Below are 16,354 nucleotides of genomic sequence, written 5' to 3' on the forward strand. Positions count from 1 at the left end.
GAGACCCAAGTGGGCCCTTACTGAGCCCTCTGTGTGCCCCTCATTGTGCTGGGGCCCTGCCCAGGTGAGCACCCACTGCACTGGAAGGGGTTTGCTGCCCCTTCAGCCAGCAGGAGAAGGATTTTGGTGCTTGGCAGAGGTTCACTGAAGTTTAACTGTACTAAGAAAAGTGCTTTCCCAGAGCTTTAAGTTAAAGCTGCACAGCTTTGTCCTACAGCTCTCCCTGTTCAAACCCTTCAGGGGCATTAGAAATGGATCCTACCTGGCTGCTCAGCTGTGGCCCTCCCTGCACAGATGGACCTTTGGTCCTTGTCCTTCCAGTCTGATGTGTTTCCTCTGCTTGAGGATCAGGCTGTACAGGGTGCTTTGGGTCCTCTGGATGTTGGGAGACTGTGCAGGACCTGGGTTCCTGTCTCCACTGGGTCTGGTACAGTTGCTGATGCCTTCTTTGTTGAACTCTTTAATAAACTAGACACAAAGTCCTGCAGTGAGACTGCCCAACTGCCTGCCCCTTCTTCTGGAAAGTTGTCAAAAGTAACTGTTTTAATAATTGACTAATATAAACCTTCTTGCAAGAGGTAAAATGCTGGCAAAAAGGTGATAGACTAGGACATGCTTAAAGCTCAGTTGTCAGGACAGACCAGAACTGTAGTGTACAAATCTGCTGACAGGTCTGGTTCCCCAGTTTGAATTTGAAATTAATTTTTTCATTCAAGCTACAGCACTGTCACATTTTCTTACCACTATTCCATGTCTTCATTCTATTATTCTTCCAGGCACTTTGCTTTTTTACTTCAGGATGTCTTTCAAATATACTATTTTCCATCTTTTTCCAAATTCCAACAGAACCTAATGTGTGGCTGTTGCCTGGTCTGTGTTGATAGTGAGGGCTCTCAACTTAGGTAAAACAAAGATCTAATTTAAAATCAGAATAAATTTTTCCTATTTTCAGAAAAGCTCATCTCCCTTTAGCCTGTAGGAACTCACAAGGAAGAGTCTGAGCTACATGATACAAAAGCTTTCAGGTCTAGGGTGCGGCAGGAAGTAACTCCTAGTTACTGTAACTATTTTCTAAAAAATTATTCTAGTTCAGGCTCCACCTGCTTCATGGCTCATAACCAGTTTCAGGTACTCTTACTCTCAAACCACAAAGGCCTTGAGAGGTGTAGTTTTTGTTCTTGAAAAGTGACTTATCTCCTTCCCCACTTGTTTCTAATTTATGTATAACCTGATTTTCCCATCTCTGCCCCAGCTTTGCAATGTTGGCTGAGTTTGTCAGTTGAGAGAAAGTTGGGGCTTCACATGTGAACAGACCCTGTTCTCCAAGGAGAGCCTGGCCCTGCCCACACCTGGGTTTGTGCTCTGAGGGTGGCTTGGTAAGAGCTGCTGATTTAATGCTGCAAAACTTGTTTGTGTTTTGCCCTTTCAGCAGCTCCTCTGCAAACAGCCCTGAGGAGCAGACACACTCATCACACAAAGATCTCTCAGCCAGCAGTGAGGAGTAAGCTTGAAGTAGCTTGCTCTGAGCAAAGCCATTGCTTTGCTCTGGGAGCTCTGGCCCTTTGTGTGTACCCATGCTGTTTTACCCCCAAAGCAGGGCAGTGTCACAGGGTGCTGAGCTCTCTGACTGAACCTGCAGCAGCAGGACAAAACTTTTAGAAAGCTTTTGTTTGGAAGCTTTGCACACCTTTTTGTTTGTTTGGGTTTTTTTTTTTTGCTACCTCGAGGTTGTAGGTTCTCTCTCCTCTGTCAGCTGAGGTGGTCACAGCCAGCACCGTGGGTAACAGGGATGGTTTCATTCTGCTCTGGAGAGAAGCTGCAGCAAGTTAGAGCTGGTAATGAGGGAGGCTGAGGGTGAAGAGGGGCACTCAGCAAGCACTGACAGCACAGCAGATCTAAGAGAAGCACCTGGATGAGAGGGGAAATGGGCTGGCAGAAGTGTGACTGACTGTGCTGGCTCACTGGGGATTCAGCTGGAGTGCAGCATAACAGGAACTCTGCATTGCTGAAGTCCTCAGGTCCCTGCAGCTCCTGTTCTGAGTGGCTGCAAGGAGAAGTTAGTGTAAAATAATATCCCACATCTTCAGCTACCATCACTGAAGTGAGCCTGCAGCAATCAGAGGTGATACAGGCAGAAATCAAGCTTCATCCAGAGAAGCCCTCCATAATTTACAGCACATTCAAGATCATTGGAATGATTTTCCAGTAGGAATGCTCCTGTTGAATGCACTACCTGGCGAGTTCTGTCAGTCCTTGTGCACGGCAGAAGAAGGAGAAACTGAGCACTTGAGGCCCTTGCCCCCACACGCTGTTGCCCTCCAGCGCCCTGCACAGGGATGACTGACATCACTGAGAACTGGTCTCACTGGTGCAGGCAGGCCCTACTGCTTTCTGCTCCTGCAGCTTGGGACTGGAAGAAATTATTATAAATTCACATCTGCATTGAAAGAAAAGGTAAGGGAGTGATGGTCCTTTAAAATCAGGTTTTATTTGTCTTCTCTGCTCTCTCGTGTAACAGAATCCTGCTCTTCTCTGTACACAAGTCTAAATAAATGGCACCACAGGAAAATAACATTTCCCTCTAGTGTACTTGTCTGGACAAGGAGGTGGACTGGACCATACAGGCTCTAGTCTTAATCCTCTCTCTCTTCTCCTGAGTTTAGAGCTTTTCCTTTGGCTGTTGATGCTCCTAATGTCTTACCAATGATCACTGATTGAGGATGTGCTACTGCTAAAGCTTCCTGGTGAGGTTTGCATGTCATCTCATTTCCTTGTTGCCCAAAACATGTCAAGATTAAAAGCTGTTACTGTCCCATCAGGCACTTCCCTTCCTGCTGATATTGCAGAAGTAGATATGGGAGAAGAGGGGTTTTTTTTTGTTTTGGTTCTTTTACAAAGTACTCCTAGGCACTGCAGCTTTGCTGTCCTTTGCTTCTATCCCTACATCCCAGAGCAGCTGAGTGAGCAGGTGTTGGGCCCTGCTGGCCCAGATCGAGGAATTCTTTGTTTTCAAATCTATGCAGACAGCAACTACAGTCTCTGCTCACATTCCTCCGTGTGTGGGTTGTCCCTGCATGTCCTCTTGTCTGGCTCCTCCTGCTGGAAGTGAGAAGTGCCCTCCTGCAGGGATTCCCTCAGCCCGAGCTGTCCCATTAGGAGCTCACACAGCAGCATCCCTCACCTGAACTCCACTGAAGTCTGACCTGCAGAGGCACGTGACCAGCAGTCCGAAGCAGGGCACAGGCTCTCAGCATCTCTAACTCTGGCACTGGTTATCCAGTGCCATGTAGTGACAAATCCAGCAAAACACACAGTGGCTGGCAGCTGCTGTCATTTTGCCACTACCAAGCCATTCCAACAGTCCCATTTAGCAAAAGCCCCAGGCTGCCCTGTGAGCAGGTTGTCTCCTCCCTCCTGCACTCACATAACTTACAAACCTCAGTGCACCATACTTTGTCCAAAGAAGAATCAGCACATTTTAACTAGAGGGTCAGTTACTCATTGGTGAGGAAAACCTCCCCCCATAGCCTCATTCAAGAGGGTCAAACTCCATCACTGTGCACCATAGGATGCACTCGGGGCAGGTGCTGCTCCAGGCAGCTCCCTCAGCCCCGGTAGGCCTTCAGCAGCTGCCCTGCGATCACCAGTCGCTGGATCTCGCTGGTCCCCTCGTAGATCTCGGTGATGCGAGCGTCGCGGTAGTGCCGTTCCGCTGGCATCTCTGTCACATAGCCCATCCCACCCAGGATCTGGATAGCCTGAAACAAAGGCAGCAGCTTAGAAAGAAAGTGGGGTCAAGAAATCTGTTTTCTAGACAGTGCACATGCACACAGACAGCCATTTTAAGAGGAACTGAGCCCACTGCAAGCATAATGGAGAGGGTGGGACACGTGGGGATGACTGCAGCTCATTTGTGATCATAGGAATACACAGGATTGATCTGGGTAAGAACAATGGATATTCCAGGTGGGCAATTAATTGCTTCAGAGGTATCTGTTAGTGATCCACATTCTATGATGCTTTTATGAAAGACAGGGGACGCTAAACCAAGGAACAGAGGATCTCATCCAGGTGCAGTGGTGATGACTAGTGGCCCCATGCTCTCTCCCACATTGCTGCTCCTTATAACTGCCACTGCCCTGGACAGCAGCAGGCACAGGCCACTTTAATAAAACAGCTGCCACAGGCCAGTATAAACCCCTGCCATCCTCCTACTTCCCCACAACCTGTGAAGGTGAATGTGCTGTACAGCTTCAGCCATAGGGTGGGTTGCTTGCTTTAGTTGGTGTGTTTCAAATATAAATTAGTAAATTCCATCCCACGCTCCCAAAGCACTTGTGAGACATCCAAAGTCCCTTCCCACATAACATATGTCAGAATTGTCAATTGACAGTTACCTGATGAGCAATAAACGTTGCAGCTTCTGATGCAGCCAGTTTGGCCATTGCCGCTTCCTTTGGGGAAGGAAAACATCACTGAGAGAGCAGCTGTCACAGAAAGGAAAGCCCCACCTGCACAAGGAGCTTGAAGGCTCACAGAGCAGCTGTGCAGGCACAGGCCTGATGATGGAGCCAGCTGAGAGCAGCCACCCCTCTCCCCTGGGCTACAACCAGTGCTGAGCTCAGGGGGGTGCCCAGGGGTGGGCACAGGCCCAGGAGCTGCCAGGGGACAGGCGCTGAGCACAGCAGTGCTCCGTGGAGTGGGGCACCCTGGCTTTGAGCCCTGTCCTGTGCTGTGGCTGCTGGACAAAAGCAGGGCTGGAAATACCTTAGTGAAGGGCTTTCCATTGTCCTTCAGCATAGCAGCTCTCCAGGTCAGCAGGCGTGCACCCTCCAAGGCCACAGCCATGTCTGCCAGCTTGAACTGCAACAACAAACAGTGTCTTTGGTCCAGGGCCTCTGCCTGCACAAGGGGACAGCTGAGTTCTTCCACCCTTGGGGCTGTCTAAGGAAAAGGAGCCTCTGTCCCAACAATTAGTTTTAACAGCATTTGAAAACAGAATTATCACCCTGTTTATCCCAGACAGTACAAAGTGCACTGTGTGCCTGATACCACGCCCACACGGACTTTCCACCAGCCCCAGCAGCCTGTGGAACTGCCCCGTGTGCCCTGCTCGTACCTGCACTGCCTGGAGCTTTGTGATGGGTGACCCAAAGGCCATTCTCTTCTCAGCATAATCCACAGCACAGTCCAGAGCTGCCTGTGCTATTCCAAGTGCCTGTGAGGCAATACCAATCCTTCCTCCATCCAGAGTTTGCTGAGAAAGACATGAAATACATGTAAGTCAAGTCATAACTTGAGCAAGAACAGTACACACACATTTCTGATGTTGCTGGAAAGCTGCTGTAGCCTTAAAATATTCTGGTCAGAGACCCTCCTTGATTCACAATGTTCCCAGTTATGCAGGAATAGAGAGCTGTAACAAGCACTGCTGCTGCAGAGAGAAGGCAGGAGTTCAACAATAGAAGGAGAAATGAGAGGGATTGCTTATTAGCTGAGCAAAAAACAGAGGGAGCAAAATAAGGGAAGCAGCACAACAAGGATCTGCTCTGGAAGGGACTGGAAGGAACTCCTCAGGCAGACCAAATGCAATCTGCAGCTGATTTTACTTTGGAAATCTGGTCAGTTTTCCTTTTTTACCCTCATCTTTTGGACACACATGGGAAAGAAAGCATTTTTCAAACTCATTAGTGAACCCAATCAATTACCCAACTTAGCTCAAACACCTACTCTGCCCCTCTGTGCACAGGAAGAAATTGCAGCACAGGGAGAAAAGGCTTTATCTTCTCAACCCCAGGCTGAAGGTCTTTAAAAGAACCTGTCAGTCATCAACCACTTTTAGTTCTGGACATAATGGAATGGGCTCTGCTCCAGGGAGCTCGACCTAAAATGTCAGGCCAACAAAGGGTATTATGCCCCTCCAGAGGGAGCAATGACCACTCTCAAAGGACAGTGCTTCACTGCAGGAAACAAAGCTGTTCCCAGCTGCCTTGCTCCTCCTCAGAAGTCACATGCATACCATAACTCAGCTGTCATTCACCTTTAGACACTCTGCAGAAGTTGTCACGGGCCTCCAGGACAACTTTCCTCTGCCACAGTACTCACATGGGGAAATGCCATGTTTTCCCTATATCTATGGGTACAACTGGAGGAACAGAGGATTGGGAAAAAAGAAAAATTAAAATATACTGCCCCTGTTGACACAGCACCTCAGTGGTATCAACACTGCTCCAGCTAGGAATTGCCACAATAAAAATTATATCAAAGATCTGTGTAAATTAAACATTCATCAAGCTCTAGGAATGATTCCTCCCATGTTGGCAAGAAGGGTCAACAGCTTAATATGACACACAACAGCTTATGAAAGCCAGTCCTCACTGAAGTGACTGCCTCTGGAAATGGTTTACAAAACTGTAAGCTTGGGAGCTAGAGCTGTACACCCCCACAGCTGCACCCCATCCCTCTCTTACCATGGCGATTTTGAAGCCCATTCCTGGCTGCCCCAGGAGGTTGCCCTTGGGTATCCGGCAGTCCTCAAATATCAGATTAGCAGTGGAAGAGGCTCGGATTCCCAGTTTGTCTTCTTTCTTCCCCAGTGACAGCCCAGCTGTTGGCATGGGAACCAGGAATGCACTAATGCCCTGCAACAAGACCCAAGCTCTTAGCAATGGTGTCTTTTTACCTTCCCACTTCCTTGGCTGTCAACAGGTTCCCTCCATTTTACATAAAAGCCACATGTCCAGGTAACCAGGAGGAGGGAGAGGAGAGCTGAGACAGAGCAAAGCCAGTGCCCATCAGCCCCTCCTCTGGTCAATGCTGCACGGCACTAAAAACAAGAGTCCCTGCTGTGGCAAAGTGCTTCTCCAAACTCCTTCACTCCCACCCCTCTTCCCTGCCTGATGCAAACCATCCCACCTTGTGCTTCAGGGATTTATCCGTAGTAGCAAACACCACGGTGGCCGAGGCGTCCCAGGCGTTGGTGATCCAGGCCTTGGTACCGTTCAGCACCCACTCGTCCCCATCCAGGCGCGCCACCGTGGAGGCCGCACCCGCGTCGCTGCCGTTCCCTGCGCAAAGCAGCAGCAAACCAGCCTCAGGTGACCGGTGACACACTGGGGGTGAACCCCCCCCAACTGCACCCCATCAGCTCACGGCACCTCTTGAACTGTGGCAGTGTCACCACTGTCCCTCCCACAGACCATGGAAAGGCCCAGGTGTGTAAGATGTTGCTCAGAGCTCTGCTCACACAGAATGGGTATTTTCAGCAGGGACCATAGGGTGGCAGCTCAGGCCTTGGGTACTGAGACTCCACTCACACAGAACTGCTATAAACATTCCTTCTACAAACTGTTCAGTTTCAAAGACCTAAAGCCCATCCTAGACCTGACCAAGGAAAGAAGCTACACCACGTTCTTTGCAACAGGGATGGTAACAGTCACGTCACCTGGTTCACTGAGGGCAAAACATCCAATTTTCTCTCCGCTGGTGAAGGGAGCAATCCACTGGTGCTTCTGCTCTTCAGAGCCATACTTGAGTATTGGCCCTAAATACAGGGACTTTAAGAATTTAGTGCTGTTAGTGCCTCTTGAAGGTACACCCAATGGAGTAGCTCTCTAATGTGCTCTCCAACACAGCAGAGAACCCAGCACAGGAACAGACCCACTTCTCCCCAGCACCCTCGTGCCATGCCCGCCCGTCACGCTCACGTTATTGACGCTGACGATGACGCCCGTGGACGCGCAGCCCCTGCTGATCTCCTCCACAGCGATGGAATAGGCCAGGTAGTCGAGGCCTGCTCCTTTGTACTTCTCTGGCACGTCCATAGCCAGCAGCCCCAAGGCACCCATCTTCTTCACCTGCACACGGGGAATGGACAGGTGCCATCCTCTGCAGCACCAGGGTGCCAGCAAACACAGACACCTGGGGAGCAGGACATGTCAGGAGAGGGCCACACCCACGGGAAAAGATGCACACAGCTCCTGGTGAAATGGGAATCTGAACAAACTGGTAAGTGTCCCCAGATCCCAGTGGCTTCAGCAGGAGCTGTACACAGTCACTGCTGTTTAGGCTCTTGCTTGTTTAAAGAGCTTTCTTCAGCACTGGGAAGGGGGGAGCCTTCTGAAGGTGAAATATGGAGACAGAACTCCACCTCCCACCAAAGCTCTACCCTTTCCTCAGCCTCCCACCAAAGCTCTACCCTTGCATGTCTCCTGCCAGTAGAAATGGAAATCTAGCTGATAAAAATCATCAGAATTTTACCTTTGAGTCTGCTGAGCTTCAGCCTAGGACTGCACAAAGGAAGAATTTTACAGAATGAATGACTGTAGAAAACAGTGGTGCAAGGTGATTTTTTTTCATTCCCAATAAAGCCAAATCTTGCTTCCCAAAGAATTTTTTGTTAGTTACATTGCAATCAATCCACCCCAAGTTTCCCAGCTAGACCCCTTGCTTTGCAACCATAAGCCTCTGCTTGCTTTTGGAGCAACTAAGGAGAATTTTTAGATACATAATTTCCCTCCTATGTGGGCACCCAAAACACCAATCCTCCACATTAAACACAGAAGATGAACAAGACAGCCACTGACTTGGTGTATGTTGCTTCATCTTATTAAACACTTGCTGCCATCTTGAATTTTCCCCTACACATTCAAGTCAAAAGACTCAGAATCAAATGTAAAATTCTCAGATGAGAACAGTAAGGAATAAAGTTATTTTCTTCCTTAGGGTAACTGTGTCTTTCCTGGCTACTATCCTTATGCCTTAAAAGAAAGAGGAATGTGACAAAACTCTCATGCCTCTGACAGTGTTTGTCTGGAGTCTCTTGGCTAATGTAACAGGATATGTTTGGCTGGAGCTTTGTATTTCATTGCTTAACGTGCACACTGGTGTCTTTCCACATGAGAAATCACTGGTTTGGCTGCAATTGCAATTTATTCACAGCCCCAGAGGATGAACAGAATGTACCTCCTGATAGCTTTTTTCCATCATTGAAATGCATTCATGTCATCTATGATTCCTCACCATAAACCATTATGTGCACTCTGCAAAAGTATTTGATTAGCTTTATAAATCAGTTTTATAATTTTTATTACAGCTCACAGATAAGTCTGTAAGACAACTAAAAACTCAGTGGTACTAAAGTCAGCAGAGAAACACAAATAAAAGTGAAGAGCTCAAAATGCCCTATGGGAATTACAACGTCCACATTCAGAGCAACAAATTGTCTAAACTTTAATTTTCTGCTAAACCGGTGCTAGATGTACATTCTGTCTCAGCCCCAGTGGTCCTGCCCCAGGGCACCAGGAAGGGGTCTCTGGCTGTGCCTTCCCAACCCTGGCACCCACCTGCTCGGCCGGGAAGCGGTGCTCCTTGTCCAGCTGCGCTGCCAGCGGCATCAGCTCCTTCTCTGCGAAGTCCCGGACCGTCTGCCGCAGCATCTGGTGCGTCTCGGGCAGCTCCGCGCTCTGGTACACGGTGTGCAGCCGGCGGCACCGCAGGGCCAGCGCTGGAAGCGGGGAGGGCACTCAGCGCCGCCGCTGCCCCTCACACCGGGCCAGGGGTGGGGGCGGCCCGTGAGGATCCCCCGGCCCCGGGGCTCCTTCCCGCGGCCTCAGCTGCGGCCCGGCTCAAGGGCGGCGCCACTCCCGCGCCTGAGGGGACTCGCCTCAGGCAGGCCCTGAAGGGCACCGGGACGCCGCCTCCCGCGCAGGCCGCGGCCCCTTCCTGCCCCTCCCCGGTGCCCCGCAGCACCCCCGAGCAGCCCCAGCAGAGGGAAGCCGCCGCGCCGCCCTCACCGCGGGGAGCTCCGCCGCAGCGGGACACGGCCGCCGCCGCCATCGCCGCCATCGCGCCGCCTCAGGAGCGCGGCCCGGCGCGCACGCGCCGCCCCCTAGCGGCGCGGCCCCTCCCGCCCCGCCCCGCCGGGAGCTGAGGGAGAGAGGGAGGGAATGGAAGGAAAGGGAAGGAAGGTCCTTTATTCCTGCTGCTGGTGACAAAACCACGCGTGTACAAACACAGCGGCACCGCGGGGACACCCCGGCCACCTGGACAGCCCCGCGGCGCTGCCACGGCCACGGGAGCAGGGTCCCAAGGGGACAGCACAGAGGAGCCCACGCGCCAGCGGCCCCAAGGCCACGCCGTGAGAAATATAAATACGTGTCCTGTAACAGCACTGGGATCCAGGCAGGGGAGACGGCGCTTGCTGGTGTTCATTGTCCTGCAGAGGAAGAGGTGCTGACTCCACCAGGCTGCCATCACTCAGCCTTGCCCTCGGCGAGGACTCCTGGCAGCGTTTATGTCCGAGTCACACAGCCAGGCTCTGGGGCAGCACAAGGCAGCTCCATGTCACAGGACAGCAGGGCAGAAGACTGGGAAACAGCTGACAATGATGTGATGAAACACAGAGCTGAGAAGTAGAGTTGCTACATTTGGACCTTACTGCTTCACCGCCACATTCCTCCTTCATGTCTGACTACTAAACACTTGTTTTGTTCTTCCTGAACCCTCAGATAATGAATAAGCATCCCCAAGCACCAGAGAAGAGGCTGCTGCTCCTCTGCAATATTGAGAATCCTCAAGTACACAGACAAGACATTTCCTACCAAAAACAGAGGACAAGGACAGAAGTACCCAGTCCATACAAGAGATGACCTTCCTTCACAAGGTGCAGCATGTATTCAACACTCAAGGTATGAAAATAGCTTTCCAGGAAGTTTGCTGGCATGGATCCAAAGCCCTTGCCTCAAAAATGGGAAAAAGAGGTCCTGGTAATAAGAGGACAAATACTGGAAAAACCATACTATGAGCTTTTGATTTTGGTCCCTTTCTTTTTGAAGTTTTAAGCTGAACTCAGTATGGTCCCAACTTTTTTCTTTTTCCAACTCAGCACAAAACCTGAGAGAAGTAGTCTTTGATAGCATTTTCCTTGCTCAAACTCCAGCTGACACTGAAAGCATCTCCTCTGTCTGCAGCACCAGGTTACAACTGACCATGCACCTGTCAAGGACGTGATCCTAGTGGAATTTCTTCCAAGCTCACTGGCATGAGTAGCTTTGACCCATCATTAAAACACCAGAGCACACACTCCAGAAGGAAGCTGGTCTGCTAAACCATGTTTACCAAAGAAATCATCCCTGCCACAAAGAAAAGAGGCTTTATGGAAAGCACCTAAGAGAAAAGAAATCCTAAGGAAGCTACTAAAGCAGGGACAGGAGTTTGCAAATCCCTGACTTTCTGGATTACAATCAACTTTTTCAGTGCTGGGTTGCCCTCTTATAGGGACTTTCTTTTTCCTGCAGCATGCTTTTAGGGCAAAGACCTTCTGATTTGGCAAAACAAACAAACTCAGCTAAAAACCGCAGGGCGCTACCGCTGCCTGCGAGTCTCCCGGTGTTCCTCCGCCCCTCCCTTTTATTGCTGGATAGCTAACACATTCACCAGTGCGAAAGCAACCGCTTCGGTGCCGGTTCCTGGTCTCTGGTGCCAGCCAAGGACAGGAATTCCCTTTTCCTGGTGGGGCCCGGCCCCGGCAGCGCGCTCCCGCCGCCAGCAGCCGCTAGGTGGCGCGCGCCGTGCGCGCCCCCGCCAGCCCGAGCGCGCCCCCGCCCGCCCCGGGGACGAGCCCACGCGCCTCTGAGGAACCTTGCCAGTGACACAGAGACAGATGGGAATCATCACACTCGTAAGGAAAGCGAGAGGTTGCTTCATGGAGAAAGTGTGATAAAAGTAACGTTTAAAGGCACCTGGATTTATACTACATATAAAATTCAGTTCAATATGCTAAAATTTGCCAGGGGATAACGAGTAGGCTCTTCAGACACTATTTCTGAACACTTCAGGATGAAAAGCACACTTCCAGGCAGTTCTGCATTGTGGTGAGTAACTTAGAGCAAAGCAAATGCTTCCCCCCTCAGAGGCACAGCCTGAGGGCTGTGGAAGGTGTTCACTGCGAGAGGCATCTCGGGGTCCACCCCAACAGCAGCTTTAACTAATCCTGAAGATCCCAAACAAGATTGCATCAGTGCCCGTGGAGATGCTGGAGGGGATCGATGGTGGCAGAATAGTTCTTCATCTTTCCATCAGGCAGACCTTGCCCCTCCACATTCCCAAGACATTTGTTGTGGTTGCTTATGATTAATGCTCCACCCAGAACAGGTCATTTGTTGTGGTTAATCATAATTAAGTATCTTCCTAAGAGCTGGAGATTCATTCATGGCTGCCACCCCACACACTCCCACTGCTTACTCTGATGCCAGCTGATGTTCCACGCCAAAGTTCCTTTCACTAATCTGGAGGTAAAGGCAGTGGTTTCCTAGTGCTGTCTGCATTAACAAGCTCTAGGCTCTGATGTCCACCACTCAATCCTGCTAAAACACAAACTACGCTGAATCCCTCTTAGCTCAACAGGTAACCATTGAAGAGTTAAGTTTTAACTGTCTCCAGAACAAGTGGAACTAGTATTAGGAAAGGTCTCCAGTCTAGACACAACCTAATTCCTCTAACAAGAGACACAACTGACCAGCCCAGCATGGGGACAGGAAAAGTACCAGTCTTGAGAGCCAGCAAAACTGGCAAAAAAAAGTTTTGATAGCTGAGATTTTGCACAGTTGGGAGCTTGCCCCAGCACAGCTACTGGCAAGACACAGGTCCTCCTCTTCCCACTGCATGATGCTGTCTCCCACTGCCAGGTCCCAAACACAGCTGTGGTATCAAACTCAGCAGCATGACTTCCTAAACCATAAATAAGCAGCTGAGCAGGCAGAGCAGTGATGGGGACAATGAAAAAGAGAACCATGTACATTCTCACTTTCCAAGGATCCCACTCCATAACACTGAATAATCTGACCTGGGAAGCTTTTAGCTACTAATATCTCCACTGCAACAAAGAAAATGAGCTGGTGCTGCTCACAGCAACTCTGACAGACCAGTCAGGTTTACAAGTACAGACTGAAGCCTAGGAAGCTCTGCTTCCTATTCATTTTTCAAGTGATTTTCCACATTCTCCCTTTTTCCTCTAAGCCCCACTAGAGTGACACCTTCACCCCAGCCAGGCTGACAATGTGCTGTCTACCTAAAAAAGCAATACATTCTGTACCAAGGGCAAAAAATTCCTACAAAGGGAAGAAGGGGAAATGGTAAATATGGTGAGATTAACTTCAGCTCTAAGGTTGACCCCTGAGCTCCAAAATTCAGTTTGCTCACAAAAGCTCAAACAGAAATGCTATCAGAGGAACAGCCCCCTTTTCCCCCCTATCTCGTATCTCTAGTGAAATCTCTGGCAAAACAGAGCTTAAATGATCTTAGGGGCAGCTCAGGGCCCCAGAGGCAGATGGAATATTCCCTCACTGCTTAGAAGCTGAATTAGTCTCTTTCCCACTGGAGAATATTTGGATGCACCCTAAAAAACAATGTCAGCAATGCCACAAACAAAACCACTGCCACTGAAGAGATGATCTATCCTACTGAACAGAAGATCTGCTCTTCAAGCATTGCTGGCTACTTGAAGGGGTTAAGATTTTCCTGCTAAGAAACAGCATAACACAAACAACCTGACCTGTTGAAAAAGGATATTCACCCAAGAGGTGAAACATCAGAAGCACTAAAGGTGCAAACTAACTAGAAAGACTAAGAGCAAGAATTGTTTAAGAGTCCCTCTGATCACTGACCTAACCAAGATAGCCAGGAACAGAGAAGGAGAGGCAGGAAACGCTGAGTCTCAGATAGAGAGGTGTTGTTGCAGGGAGATTTCCTTTGAGGAGCCGTCGTCTTTGCTTCATGTTCTCAGCCTCATGCACAGAGAAAAAGTTTGGCAAGAAGCTTTGTTGCACGAGACAGCAACTCCAGTCCACTCCTGCACATCTGGAATGGTTAAGGGCATCACAGCATCCAGCAGACAGAATGATTACTGTCCTCCATTGTAAGCATAGTCGGCCTTGTTGTGCATAATCAACTTGTTGTCCACAAAGTAAAAGCTGTCTGAGCGCGTCTCGTACGGGTTTTCAACCATCAGACGGACTGTGAAAGAGAAAGCTTCATTACCTCCAGCCAGCCACAGTCAGGATAAAAAGGACTCTGCCACTCCACTGGATTTACTAGGCTGATGCTCTGCCCTACCCAAGGAAGAGAAGCAAACTGCTCTTCTGAGCTTACTTCAAAGGCTGCACCCTGCCCTTTCCCTTCTTCCCATTCACAGGACAAGTGCTGTTAAAAGCAAACAGAGGGAGAATGAAGTAACCTCACTCAAAATAACCTTAGAAACTGCCAGAGCCATGAATGGAGGCAAACAACTATCACAACTGTAAGCAGAAGGAGCTCGTTTGTGGCACTCCCCACATGTACACAGGCAGGATGAAAACCCCAAACCCTCCCCACAGCCAGGCAGCCCCAGAAGGGCCCCTGTGCCTCTGCTCTATCCACCCCGAGGTCAAACATACCCTGTGCAATCTGTGTTTGCAGAGATCTTAGCAGGCTTAAAAACAGACCTCAGGGAAGAACCAGTTCTGTTCCAAAGCAGGAGGCTCTAGCCCTAACAAGCAAGTGCAGAAAACAGATGGGTGGCTATAAAAAGAACCCTTTCTTTGGTGTTTTGTTTTCTTCTGGGCTACACTACGAGGCATCAGGCATGTCAGCCCTGTGACTCTGATCAGTTCTTGCAGCCTCTGACTTTGCACAGGTTGTCTTAGGCTTTCATTTTCAAAGGAGGAGACTTTGCAGCACAAATCTCTAATTCAGAGAAGATTACACATTGCTAAACTGGGAACCTGTATCTGTTTGTTCCTGTCCCCTCAAGCCCAGTCACAACTTCTTCCACAAGGAGAGGAGAGAATGAGCAGATGCACACACAAACAAAACACCACTCACTGTGGCAAAGGATGTACTTACTAAGGTCTTCTGAGAGCTGAGGGAATTCATAAATGTGTTCACATGTGTTCCTGCTACTGGGGATGCAGAAACCAAAATCAAAATCAAAGTTCTTCAGCAAGCGATCTCGGAAGTAATGCCTCTCAATCATTCGGAAGTTTGACACTGGCTTTTCTCCCACTGTGAATTCCACTCTGCATGGAAGAATCAGGGAAAAAACCCAGTTATTGGGAAGAACAGAGCCTTGGGCATGAGGCTACATAAGAGTTCTCTACAGAGAGTTTGATATTTGTAGTCTACGATAGGTTGTCTCGAGTCTTCAACCCAGTTTTGTTATAAACTGTCAAGTAACACTTTGCAAACATCCAATCCTCCCTTCTTTCCATGAACTCATACTCACGTTGCACCAACAGTGCGAAGACGGAGAAACGCTGGGGTGAACTGGTAGCGAACAAAGCGACCTGCACTTGCATCCAGTTCACTGCTGTCATCTTCATCCTCCTCTGCGTGCTCTAGAAAACACACCAGCCTGGAGTTACTCTGCTCCCAGTGTACACTTGAGGTGATACTGGCTAGGGGGTGTACCAGGACAAGCTGCCTACTGCCTAGGTACTGAATATAAACACATTTAATAATTGGTCTGAGACTTACACTGGCATGAAGTAAAAGAGAAAGGACTTGCCATGACAGCTGGCCCAGCCGTGGTGGCTCCAGAGCTGGAGCCACCCCTCCCCTCAACCTTGCACATCCCCCGTCACAACTGCCAATGCACATGAACTAATCTCTATTATAACCAGCCCAAAAAAGGAAGATTGGCAGTCAATAGTTCTCTCCCATCCAACAATAATCAAATTTTTATCACAAGTTTCTCAGCATAAACTCAGTACAATGCTTAAAGGAGAATAATGTAGTCAGCGGGACATACACCAAAGGACCCTTCTGCTCGGTTTGCATGGGTCGTGCATTGCAACCTCTCAGCTCTCTCTCTATCCTCCCTGCAAGGTTTGCATGCTGTACCTGAAGCAGACGGCTTGGCAATTTCAAATAGTACTGTTCCAGTCTCAAGGTCCCGGATCTTAAACCTGGTGAAGTCAATGTTGTAAATGTTGTCCTCAGGTTTGCATAAATAATCTAGAACAGAGAGAAAAAATATAGTAATGGTTCAAAACACCTCTGATCACTTACCAAATGAATTTCCCTTCTTTTTAGCCCCAGCCCGATAAGATACGTACTGCTCGTTGTTTTGCAGAAGCTTCATGAAAACAGGACAAAATTAAGGATGTGAGAAACAAAGGCATGGTAAGTGCCAGGTAGCAGAGCAAGAATGGGATGCGATCAGGACAGAAAAGCAGAGATCAGCAGCCCAGAGGAAAAACAAAAACCAAAAAAGCCTCAAACAAATCAAAACCCACAAACAACACAAAAGCCCCAAACTTTGTGGAAGTTGTACGGGAGCAGCCGGCGGGCGCGCCCCGACCAGCGCGCCCGAGCCGCC

The 16,354-nt window shown here is 49.4% G+C and overlaps 2 protein-coding genes across 2 annotated transcripts in view; both read right to left on the minus strand.

Moving 5' to 3' along the window:
* Nucleotides 1–2,468: 2,468 nt before the first annotated feature.
* Nucleotides 2,469–9,893, minus strand: ACADS (acyl-CoA dehydrogenase short chain). The gene is made up of 10 exons (XM_039726143.1): nucleotides 9,795–9,893; nucleotides 9,345–9,505; nucleotides 7,707–7,856; nucleotides 7,445–7,556; nucleotides 6,916–7,067; nucleotides 6,471–6,641; nucleotides 5,120–5,257; nucleotides 4,768–4,863; nucleotides 4,398–4,454; nucleotides 2,469–3,758 (listed from the first exon to the last, which is right to left on the minus strand). The coding sequence occupies exons 1-10, from the start codon at nucleotides 9,844–9,846 to the stop codon at nucleotides 3,606–3,608; spliced, it is 1,242 nt and encodes a 413-aa protein (XP_039582077.1). The 5' UTR covers nucleotides 9,847–9,893; the 3' UTR covers nucleotides 2,469–3,605.
* A 1,808-nt stretch (nucleotides 9,894–11,701) lies between these two features.
* Nucleotides 11,702–16,354, minus strand: part of UNC119B (unc-119 lipid binding chaperone B) — a 5,151-nt gene continuing 498 nt past the window's right edge. Inside the window, exons 2-5 of the mRNA XM_039726144.1 lie at nucleotides 15,877–15,990; nucleotides 15,260–15,371; nucleotides 14,881–15,053; nucleotides 11,702–14,013 (exon numbers count right to left, since the gene is read on the minus strand). Of these exons, the coding sequence (XP_039582078.1) occupies nucleotides 13,901–14,013; nucleotides 14,881–15,053; nucleotides 15,260–15,371; nucleotides 15,877–15,990 (512 nt within the window). The 3' untranslated portion in view covers nucleotides 11,702–13,900. The remainder of the gene's footprint in view (nucleotides 14,014–14,880; nucleotides 15,054–15,259; nucleotides 15,372–15,876; nucleotides 15,991–16,354) is intronic.

Source organism: Passer montanus, unplaced genomic scaffold (assembly GCF_014805655.1).
Source record: "Passer montanus isolate IOZ18808 unplaced genomic scaffold, ASM1480565v1 scaffold57, whole genome shotgun sequence".
NCBI classification, from domain to species: domain Eukaryota; kingdom Metazoa; phylum Chordata; class Aves; order Passeriformes; family Passeridae; genus Passer; species Passer montanus.

Coding starts and splice junctions, on each gene's coding strand:
- ACADS (XM_039726143.1), bottom strand. CDS start 9,846: ATGGCGGCGATGGCGGCGGCGGCCGTGTCCCGCTGCGGCGGAGCTCCC. Junction 6,642..6,915: donor ATAAATCCCTGAAGCACAAG/GTGGGATGGTTT, acceptor GTCTTGTTGCAG/GGCATTAGTGCATTCCTGGT. Junction 4,864..5,119: donor CAAAGCTCCAGGCAGTGCAG/GTACGAGCAGGG, acceptor TTGTTGTTGCAG/TTCAAGCTGGCAGACATGGC.